Source organism: Cannabis sativa, chromosome 4, assembly GCF_029168945.1.
Source record: "Cannabis sativa cultivar Pink pepper isolate KNU-18-1 chromosome 4, ASM2916894v1, whole genome shotgun sequence".
Classification (NCBI taxonomy): domain Eukaryota; kingdom Viridiplantae; phylum Streptophyta; class Magnoliopsida; order Rosales; family Cannabaceae; genus Cannabis; species Cannabis sativa.
Window position 1 is genome coordinate 65,956,653 of NC_083604.1, and position 12,007 is coordinate 65,968,659.

Genomic DNA, 12,007 nt, shown 5'->3' on the forward strand with positions numbered 1-12,007 from the left:
ATTTGATGTAATTTTCACTTTTTAGAATAATAAAGTAAAGAATAATTAACTTTTTTACTCCCTCTACTTATGACACTATACTATTATGCCCCTTAATCTATAAGTGTAGTTAAAAATACCCCCTAATATACATCAGTTGGAATAGTATAATCTTTCTATCTAATTCTGTTAAAATTGACTAAAGTTGACTGTTAAATTAATGACGTGGAATTATACATAGATAGTAGTTGAAAAATTATAGGGATTTTTTCTATAATAAATTAAAAAGGGAAGCAATTTACATTTATAACCTAAAAAGGAAAAATAAACATAAATAGAAAACAAAACTTTCTATTTACAAAAATACCAGCCAGCCACAAAAAACGGAGGAGAGACCTCCTTCTTCGTGACCCAGCCAAGAAACCCCAAATAACCAAATCTCCACCATTTTTTTTTTCAAAAACCAAGGAAATCAGATCTGAACAAGATGTAGATCTCAACGAAAAACCAATCAAAATTCGAAAAATCCATATAAGAAAAAAAAAAGTATTCAACCTCCATTGTTGTACAAAAAATGCAAAAACAACCTACAATCAAAAACCCAACGAGTTCAAAGGAGAGGAATCGAAGAGAAGGACATTGAGAAATCATTGAAACTCACCCATAATCGAATCAAAGAAAGAATTGAAGGTAATACAATTTCTTCATGAACCTCTTCCTATTTTTTTATTCTACATAATTGAGAATGTGTTATAAATTGAGGAATACAGAAAAAAATTGAAATAATCAGGAAATTTTATAAACCTGAACAAAAAAACAACAACAAATTGCATCAAAAAAAATATTAATGCATATAATTAGATGCTACAGGATTTGAATCTGTAAACAGTTGTTTATAAGTTGTTTTCCAGTAAAATAATTGTAGTTTGGGATCTCCAAACAAGAAATGTTGAATTTATCCTTATTAACTAACGTATGCTTCAAAATAGTTGTTTAATAGTTGATTTCACAGATAAAAATATGATGATGGCAGCATATGACAACAACTCAGCACAGGAAGATTTGCAGTAACCTGGAAACAACCCAGGAACAACTTCCAAGCAACAACTATTTGCACACACAATTCAAGATGATACATTTTTTCTAGAGACAGGGACTGTGACATCAGAGACAACCATCCAACAACCAAAAAACAACACAAAAAAAACTACAGGAGTAAATGAATATTTTGACTACGCAAAGCTTGTGGCTGCAGAAATGGTACAACAGCTTGAAAACAACCAGGAAGAAGAAAAAGAAGTCGACAACACAAAAATGATTATCATCACTGACAAATGACATGAAACAATAGAAAAGGGAAAAACAGAAATGGTACTATAAAAAAACACAAAAAAAGACACCTTAGAAGGATTTTTTTTTTGGGTAAGTCAAAGTCTTCATACTTTTCTGAGCTCTTAGCATGGACCTGAAAGAGGGAAAAAAAAAAAAACATAAGCAACAAATTTGAACAACTAAATAAATACATTGCAAGTAACAACTAAAATGCAAAACAAAAAATAAGCAACCAGGAAAAAACCAAAAAATAACATTTAAAAAACAACTCCAATATGCTCATCTTAAAAAATGAGCAACTTCAAAGCAATATATTAACAACAATATGCAGAAAATAAAATTAAAATAGTAATTGTCAACTAAGAAATTAAATTAAACAACCTAAAAATAACTGAAAACAAACAGTTAAACAAATGTTCATAACAAGGCCATAAGTTACTGGAAAACTAATAATGCTATAAACTGTTTAATAGCACAAAAAAAAAAAAACCAAAAAACACTAAAGAACAATACAAAAACAACATCAACAAAAAAGACATAAAAGAAATACAAAAAAAAAAAGAGACAAAACATAAAATCGTCATTATAAACAGGTAAAACATTGACAAAAAGAAAACAAAGGGTGATTAAAAATTTTAAACTTAAGATAATGAGAAAATTCAAGGTAACAATACCTTGGATTTAACTTTAGGCTTCACTTCCCCATCATGCACTTCATCCTCAAAATCAAAATAAGATATAACCTAAAACAAGAAGGGGGAAAATTTAAAACACAAAACATCATATGAAAAAACACAACAACCAGAAAAAAACTAAACAAAAATTGAAAAACAACATAACCCAACTTACATCCTTGGCAGATTTCGAAGATTTTGCTCTCTTTGTCTTACGAGACTCAATTTTATTTGGAATAGGTCTTTTCTTAGAACCAGATGGCTCTACAACATCACTCATTCCTTTCTTCGCAATGCGCTTCAAACTCATCTTAGGATCAACTTTAGATGAATTTGTAGGAGGTTTCTTAAAAATTTTTAAAAAAATTTTAGCTGGGGAAAGCAACTTCGAACCCGACTTAGTGGTGGCCATTTATAGAAGAAGAGAAGACAATATGTGGGAGGAACAACTTACAGAGCTTGTGGAAAATAATGGAGATAGTGACATAGATGAGAGGTTGAAAAATCGTGGGTTAGGGCTTTGGACGGGATGATCGTGGGTTGTGGTAATGAAGAACCAAGGAAAGAGAAACAGAAAATAAAAAAAAAAAAAGAAAGGAGGAGTTATGGAAGTGGTGGAGTGTAAGAAGAGAGAAAACCATGACATAAGCATAGGGATAGGTACATTTGTAATTATGAAACTTTTGAAAATGTAAAATTAAAAAATAAAACTTGTATAAAAGTTTAAATAACCCAGCATTGACAAAAAAGTAAAAAAAAGGACAAAAAAGGTCACCAAGTGTAAAAATCTCAAAATTATATACCCTTAGGAAAAAAAATTACAAAATCATAACAACTCTCCGTACTAGAGTGACATTGATATCGTCGCTTGACCTTTGAAATCCCTGATTGGGTTTTCGAGCTGTTTCTGCCAGACTTCTTGACGTGCGAATTATGGAAGTAAGTGATGGTTTTCACTTGGGTTTCACTGCTCTTGAAGATTTTACTTAGGTAGTCTCATTTTTTCTCTTGCGTAAGGATGAGCCACTTACTTCTATATGAAATGGTATCCTGTTTGGCTATGTAAAGCCCAACAGAGAGAGAAAACAAAGGAATTGCACCAAAAACATCAAGATGAACATGAAGAAGAAAGGAAAGTTGAAGGGGGTACAAAGAGTTTCGAGCTTATCAACCACAAAGAGGTTGAGGATTATGTAAAACTTTTGCAATAATATGTTCTGAGAAAGAATGAAAAGATAGGAGATTGAATGGAAATTTCAAGTTTTATTTTTGTCTTTTAGTCGTAGTTATTAGAATTCTAATGTATTTCAAAAATAAAAGTGTGTATAAAATATCTATACTTTGATAATGTGATTTGAATATAATTTGGTAAGAATTAATAGCAATATGACCATGACTAATTGACTAGTCAACTTCTTCTTGCTACCTCCTACAAATTACAATAACCGACAAAATGCTAAACATGAAAGTAACCCTCTTTCATTACCATGTGGGTTCACATTATGAATAGATAAAATAAATAGCACAATAATCAAATCTCTTATTTTTTTTTTCCTCTATAAATATCAGTTAAAAATATGACACAAAAAGAGTGCCTACAACCTCCTTCTTCTTCTTCATTTAAACATTCAAAATTCTAAACCTAGCTAATACAACTATGAATAATAACATCCCATAAAATAGAATATCATTACCTTGATTTTTCATAAATCCCTTGTTCTTTCCAGTGATATCCATCTCTTTAGTCAACAATACTGTAGAACTCTAATTTTACACCTTTTCTATTTTGAACTGCTAAAAAAACGATTGAAATTATTTTAATAAAATTATTTTTATTAAATTATTTTAAAAGGTTATAAAATCATTTTTTAATCTTCTTCCATGCATTGTCAGTTATTATGCCACCTCATAGTCAATTTTCCCTCTAAAAAGAGGTGAAATTACTACTCTATCCTTTGCTATAATACCACATCATCAATACAAACGGTATTTTTAAACAAAATAAACAGAAGGAGTAAATGTAAGCATATAAAATTATACAAGGACTATTTTAACAAGCTGAATAGATTAAGGGGCATAATAGTATAGTGTCATAAGTACAAGGGGTAAAAAAGCTAATTATTCTAAAGTAAATGTCCTTTTTTACTTTTTGCTACCAAAAATACCCTTAACTATATATAAGGTATTACCATGTTATAGTACATCAATTTGTTTTCTAATTATAGTTAGAGTATGGTATATACTACAATGGATAAGTATAAATAATTTTTTTTGGCTGTTCGCTTTTTATTATTAACAAGTGTTAATATACATTAACTATAAAATTAGTTATCGTACTGTATATATAAATATGAATTTATATATTTCATGCTAACTTAGAGAGAGAAAAGTTATGATAATCAATTGTTTGTACTAAGATAAAAAAATTGATGGAATATTAATTTTTAGTTTGTGATATATATATTTTGTATTATGGTATATACATTTTGTGTACTAAAATTTAACATTTAGCAAAATAAAATTATAAAATTTGGATTGTATAAAAATATACCCAAATCCTAACATAATATACAATTGTAAAAAAAGATATTATACTAGCATAGTAAAATATATATATATATATATGTACAATCTTAAACTAATATTCCACGTTTTATACTATATCACATAAAAGTGATATACCTTACAGCAATATGAATATACCACAAAACTAATATTATAGTGATGCACTTAATTTTTTTCGTTTCCTTCATAATATGCTAAATCACATAAAATGAATATACAAATATTTTAAATTAATATACCAGTTAATTAATAAGTTTATTTTTTATTCTTTCCCTCAATATTCATAAAAGACATATACCATTTTTTATTAATTTTTTTATTTTTTATTCATATAAAAATATATACCACTCTTATATACTACAATTTAAAGTAGATATATTATATTTTTTTTTACGTAATCATATTTAAAAATATATAGCATCATAGTGTGAAATAAAAATACCAAAAATTTAGTTTAATATTCCACAATTTTTTTTTCCTTTCTTTTTTATATACCATAGAAAATAAAAAGAATATACCCCATTGAATATAAACTTACCTCAAACAAACTACTATTTCACATTTTTCACTATTTCGTTCTTCATATACCACCCAACATAAAAATAATATATTACATTATTAAAGTAATATACTCGAATATGAATATACTGTAATATATTTTGTCTTTCGTTTTTCATATACCACCTCACATAAAAAAAAATATACCACACTATTAAAGTAATATACTTGAGTATCTTTATCTTTCGTTCTTCATGTACCATCGTACATAAAAATAATATACTACACTATTAAAATAATATATTAGAATATGAATATACTGTAGTAAAAAAATCTTTTGGAAATTAAGATTCCTTCAATACAACTTAAAAAAGATGAAAAAAAACACAATGTAATTATTAAAGTTTTACTCAACATGATAATTTATAGCTTATTTAATTCAAAAAAAACAAAAAAACAAGAGACATTTACTAATTATAGGTGGCTAGATGAACACGAGAGAATGAGAAGAGGGTAAAAGGCTAGGATTAATTATCTAAGGTTATAATTGTAATTTTATCATTAAATTTTTATCCAAATGGCTATTTTGCTAAATGTTTATAAAAAAAGACATTTGCTAACTTTATTTCTAAATTTAAGGCCATTTTACATCTCTCCGCTCCTTTATTCTAATGTAATTATTAAACTTTGAATCTACAATAAGCATCTCAAAATGAATGAATTTGATAAATTAGAAAATGAGAAAACACTATTATTCATTCGTGACTTGAAAATCTAAAAAAACAAAAAAAGAAAAGAAGATTTGATAGGTACAGTTAACACTTATTAAATAGATATGTGGTGAATAGATGATAGATGTGGGATCCATTTTATGTCTTTCGGCATGTGTGTTTTTAGTATAATCTTCTACTAAAGATTGTTCTAATTATTGGACCTATAATAATGTCCTAATCAAAGAATCTATAGACAAACTGTGTACTTAGCATGCTTACATTTGTAGCCAAGAACAAATCAAATTAGGAAAAAGCATGCTTAAATAACATGACCCACATTCGCACGCGCATGTACATATATTATATATACGTCGTACCTTGATAATATACATTACAATATTCATGGAAAATTTTCAGTAATATACTATATTAGTAAATAATTTACAAAAATAACGAGTATAAATAGGATGGAAGAATATGTCGTGACACGTTATTATCTTTATAACGTGATATACTATTTTCACGATTGAAACTTCAAATTTAATATTTAAGTAAACCTTGAATCCATCATCAATCTTAAAGTTAATGTAAGATTTTATTGATTTCTCAAACTCTACAAGCTTCTCCCCAATAATTTTATTGACATCTCTAGAGTTAATAATTGTCTTTTACTTGTCTAAAATTACTCTTATGGAATCTTTTATCTCTTTTAAAAAATTAGTGTTAACACTTTCTATAACATCCTTAGCAATCTTCTCACTATTTTTTTTTAACTCTAGATGTTTACCCTTTAACCTTTTAACCATGATTGGTCTTAGGGCTGTTCATCCGATCTAATCTGCACTATTTTGGTCAAACAACATTCAATCTGCACTAAGTGCATGTTTCATATTTTGAATCCGATCCAATCCACATAACAGTTAAAATCCAATCCAATCCAATTCGCAACAATGTGGATTGGATTGGTTATTTTTGATCGGTTACTTTTTTTTTTTTTTCTCATGTTAAATTATTAATATTTTTTTTTTAAAAATAACTTTAATTCATTGAAAAAAAAACTGATATATTAAGTACACAATATATAAATAAATACAACCTAAATATAAAACTCTCATATACAATGTAAGGCTAAAGTATTATTGAGAAAAAGGACAAAGTGAATTTTCATTGATTAGAACAAAAGAGAGACAAGCCTATATATAGCTTGAACCTTGTTACAGAGCTGGACCAACGGTTTTAACTAACAAAACGGTTAAAACAGAAAACGGACTTAACCGACTAAAAGACTAACCAACAAAGCAATAAAAAGATACAACCAACTGGACCTAAACTAACTGATCCTAAACCAGTAAAACTAGTAAAACTTAATACCCCCCCCCTCAAGATGGAGAGTGTATGTCGTAAACCGACATCTTGGAAATATGAGTGCCCAGAACTGGTGACGTTAGAGCACTGGAAATGGGAATCAGTCTGACGGTATTGTTGTTGATCTTGTCACAGATGAAGTGGCAATCCAACTCTATATGTTTGGTTCTTTCATGGAAGGTAGGATTGTTGGCAATGTGAATTGCAAAGTGATTGTCATAGTAGATGAAAGAAGGGTGAGGTTGTGGTATGTGAAAGTCGTGTAAGAGATATTGTAGCCAAGTAATTTCACTAGTTGTAGCAGCTACAGCACGGTACTCAGCTTCGGCCGAGCTCTTTGAGAGCGTTGGTTGCTTCTTGGTACGCCATGAGATGAGACAATCTCCCAAGAATATGCAGAATCCCGTTGTAGAGCGTCTTGTAACAGGGCAGGATGCCCAATCTGAATCCGAGAACCTACGAAGATGCAAGGAAGAAGACTTTGAATAGAGGAGTCCCTGTCCAGGATTCCCTTTGATGTATCGAAGTAGGTGATTGACAGCTTGAAGATGAGTGGTACGGGGGTTTGCCATGAATTGGCTAAGAGAATTTGCTGCATATGTTATGTCGGGTCTAGATAAAGTCAAGTAAAGAAGCTTTCCAACAAGTTGTCTATAATGTGATGGGTTATCCAATGCTTCCCCATGTTCATTATCCAACTTAAGCTTAGGATCCATAGGTGTCTTAGAAGGTTTGCTGCCCATAAAACCCGAATCTTCAAGGAGTTGGAGTGTGTATTTCCTTTGGCATAGGAATAATTCTTCTTTTGCTCGAGCAATTTCAAATCTGAGGAAATATTTGAGATCTCCGAGAGCCTTGAGTTTGAATTTGAGGTGTAGAGATTCTTGCAGCTGGTGTAAGATGGATATATTAGGGCCAATGATGATTATATCGTCAACGTACACAAGTAAGGCAATGAAAGTATCATCAGATCCTCTAGTGAACAGAGTATAATCAGCTTGAGACTGTTTGAATCCTTCTTGAAGTAGAGCATCAGACAATTTTTTGTACCATTGCTGTGAGGACTGCTTTAATCCATAGATTGATTTGTACAATTCGCACACAAGATTGCTACCTGCATTGGGAGAAGAAGGAAGTGTAAGTCCCTTGTGGTAAAGACATATAAACTTCTTCGTTAAGATTGCCATTTAGGAAGGCGTTATTAACATCAAGTTGTAGAATGTGCCAGTTCTTTATAGTAGAAATAGCAAGAAGAAGTTTAAGTGTGACCATCTTTGCCACAGGAGAGAAAGTGTCAAAGAAGTCTAGCCCTTCTTGTTGTGTGTAAACTTGTGCAACAAGTCGAGCTTTAAGCCTTTCTATGTTTCCATCACTATTGTATTTTATTTTGTAAATCCATCGACATCCTATAGCTCTTTTGTTGGCAGGAAGAGGGACAATGGTCCAAGTTTTATTATCTGAAAGAGCTTTTAGTTCACATTGCATGGCTTGCAACCAAGCTATTGTTAGTATGGCCTCATAATATGTCCTCGGTTCTTTGACTGAAGAGACTGCAATAATAAAAGCTTTGTGAGAATCTGATAGATTTGAATAAGAGATAAATTTGTCAATATTATGAGGTTTAGAAGAGTTGTCTTGTATGAGTGAGTAACACTCAAAATCTCTTAGGTAGCTTGGTGGTTTGGACTATCGATTTGATCTTCTTGGGCCTTCTTGAGATGGTTGTTTAGGGGGGCTTCAGGTGCTTCTGGTGTATCTGAGTTTGTTGTTTCCTGCTGTATATGTTCATTGTTAACATCATCATTGTTTTCTGGATTCGGTGTGCTTATGACAGCACTATTGCCTGCAGGATATTCTGAAACATGTGTGTTAGAAATCATAGAATTTGGAATAACAATTTGGATAAAGGGGTCTATGTTGGTATCCTCAGTGTTAAGTTTTTGGAAAGGAAAAATCCTTTCATGGAAAACAACATTTCGAGAAACAAAAACTTTTTTGTTATTGATGTCGTATAGTTTATATCCTTTAATTCTTTGGGGATATCCCATAAAGACACATGTGCGGGCTCTTGGGGAAAATTTGCTTCTATGAGCAGATAAAGTAGATGCAAAGGCGAGACATCCAAAGGTGCGTAGATGTTGATAATCTGGTAACTTTTCAAATAGCGATTCATATGGAGTTTTGTTCTTTAACAGCGGTGTAGGAGTTCTATTTATTAGGTATGCAGCAGTTAATATGCATTCACTCCAAAATTTTATGGGAACTTTGGATTGAAACAGCAGGGATCGAGCAACATTCAGCAGGTGCTGATGCTTTCATTCAGCGACTACATTTTGCGTTTTAACACACGAAAACTCATGCAAAATACCATGCTTTGAAAACAGCTCCTTAAAAACAAGTTCTGGAGCATTATCGGAACGAAACACTTTGAAACTTTGATTGAACTGAGTTTGTATGTAAGTCAAAAATTGAGGTATGACCAAGTTAACATCAGATTTATGCTGTAGAAGAAATATCCATGTGAATCTAGAGAAGTCATCCACTAAAGTAAGAAAGTGTATGTGATTGGTGTGTGAAACAATGTGGTAGGGTCCCCAAATATCACAGTGAATAATATCAAAAGTTTTATTAGAAAGAGTGTTACTGCTTTGAAAAGGAAGTTTTCTCTATTTAACAAGAGGACAAACATAACATGCTATTTCTTTGTGTAAATCAGAAACTTTACAGTTCAAAACATCTTTGAGGAGATTCAATCGTTTGTGAGATAAATGTCCAAGACGCGAGTGCCCAGTCTCAGCAGCAACAGATAGAATTTGACTGGAGTTTGGTGTATTGTCAAGAATGTAGAGATCTTTGACATTACTGTCGCTTCCAATCATCCTCTTGCTGACTTTTTTCTGCATAGTGAATCCATCAGAGGTAAAAAGAACAGAAATGGCAGATTTGTTAGTGAGATAGCTTACGGATATGATATTATACTTGAATGTGGGAGCATACAGTACATCAGTTAAGACCATTTCACTTTCTAATTTGACAGATCCACTTTGATTCACAATCAAACAATCATGGTTAGGGAGTATGAGTTTAATTGAGGGTATCTTACACATATATTGAAAAAGTTTCATATTTGAACAAATATGCCTAGTAGCTCCTGTGTCCACAATCCAAGAATTATGTAGAGGAGAACTAGAATTATGTGATAGTATCATACTTGTATTTTTCGTGGAAGTACTAGGGTCATTAACGTTCATACCATTCTGCTGTGAAGCAAGCAAGTTAAGCAGCTGCTGGTATTGAGCCGTGGACAATTGAGGGAGAATCGCATGATTGTCAGTGGTAGTCGAGTTGCTCTCTTCCCCAGATTGAATTTGATTTGCAGCGGCTTCCTTGTTCTTGTTCTGCTTGTTGAATCCAGGAGGATATCCGTGGATTTTGTAGCATTTTTCGACAGTATGTCCCAATATATTGCAGTGGGTGCAAAATAGTTGATTTCTCCTAGGAGGATGAGATTTCATGGATTGATTGTCATCCTTCTGGTTGCCCTTTTTATCACCTTGAAACGCAAATGCCATGGCAGAATTGGCATTGTTCGAGTTAGTTCCAGTTCCTCTTTGATGCTCTTCTTGATTAAGAAGATGAAACATTCTATTGACTTCGGGTAAAGGGTCCATGAGGAGTATGCTCCCTCGGACTTGGGAGTACGAATCCGAGAGACCCATCAAGAATGACATGATATACTCCATGTGATGATGATCTTGAAGCTTCTTGACTCCTCCACATGTACATCCGTTGCATGTACATGTAGGTCTGTAATTTGTTAGCTCCTCCCAAACAGTTTTGAGCCTAGTGAAATTCATGCTAATGCTTTGGTTTTCCTGCTTAAGATTCATTAGATCTTTTCTTAAATTGTATATATGAGGACCATTTTTCTGGTGAAAACGAATCCTCAAGTCATTCCATATAGCCGAGGCACTTTCATCATAAAGAATACTAGATGAAATCTCTTTAGAACAGAATTTAAAATCCAAGATATGACAATGTTATTATTACGATACTAAGCATTATAAAGATTCTGTTCAGAAATAGGGGGTTTAGCAATGGAACCATCGAGAAATCTGATCTTGTTTTTCACAGAGATCGCGAGTTGCATCGCCCTGCTCCATGCGACGTAGTTTTCTTACCCTGTAAGAGGTTGAGATACCAGAGCGTTTCCAGGATTATCTCCGTGGTGAAGAAAGAAAGGACTGGCAGGGTCTTCCAATGGATTCTTGGCAGCAGCGATTCGAAGACTTTGATTAGTATAGGAATCGCCAAGATCGAAAATAGTTGCAGGAGTTCTGGTTAGATCTTCTTCTGTAACCATTGTGCGGAATCAATGTGCAGAACGGAAAAGAGGATCACCAGAGATAGAGAAGACGAAGCTTGAGGAACGCAGCAACACCGGAGAAGAAGACACGGCGGCTGGAAGGATCGGACGGGAGGGCTTATCTCTCCCGCTCTGATACCATATTGAGAAAAAGGAAAAAGTAAATTTTCATTGATTAGAACAAAAGAGAGGCAAGCCTATATATAGCTTGAACCTTGTTACAGAGCTGGACCAACGGTTTTAACTAACAAAACGGTTAAAACAGAAAACAGACTTAACCGACTAAAAGACTAACCAACAAAGCAATAAAAAGATACAACCAACTGGACCTAAACTAACTGATCCTAAACCAGTAAAACTAGTCAAACTTAATAAGTATCCTACATAATTACAATAAACTTTTTTATATATATGCAGGCTGAATAGAAATTTACAAACTCAATTGAAAAAATAAATTTTGGTTGACGAGGGCAATTGTGGAACGCTAAAGACTTCTATGAGATTGAAGATGAGAG

At 32.2% G+C, this 12,007-nt stretch overlaps 2 protein-coding genes across 2 annotated transcripts; both read right to left on the bottom strand.

Annotated features, from left to right (window-relative positions):
- Positions 1–248: 248 nt before the first annotated feature.
- On the bottom strand, positions 249–2,567 carry LOC133037310 (uncharacterized). The gene is made up of 3 exons (XM_061114325.1): positions 2,161–2,567; positions 1,986–2,054; positions 249–1,444 (listed from the first exon to the last, which is right to left on the bottom strand). The coding sequence occupies exons 1-3, from the start codon at positions 2,395–2,397 to the stop codon at positions 1,304–1,306; spliced, it is 447 nt and encodes a 148-aa protein (XP_060970308.1). The 5' UTR covers positions 2,398–2,567; the 3' UTR covers positions 249–1,303.
- Positions 2,568–7,140: 4,573 nt separating this feature from the next.
- LOC133037079 (uncharacterized mitochondrial protein AtMg00810-like) lies at positions 7,141–8,313 on the bottom strand. Its single transcript, XM_061113893.1, has one exon. It carries the CDS (start codon positions 8,311–8,313, stop codon positions 7,141–7,143), a length of 1,173 nt encoding a protein of 390 aa, XP_060969876.1.
- Positions 8,314–12,007: the final 3,694 nt, after the last annotated feature.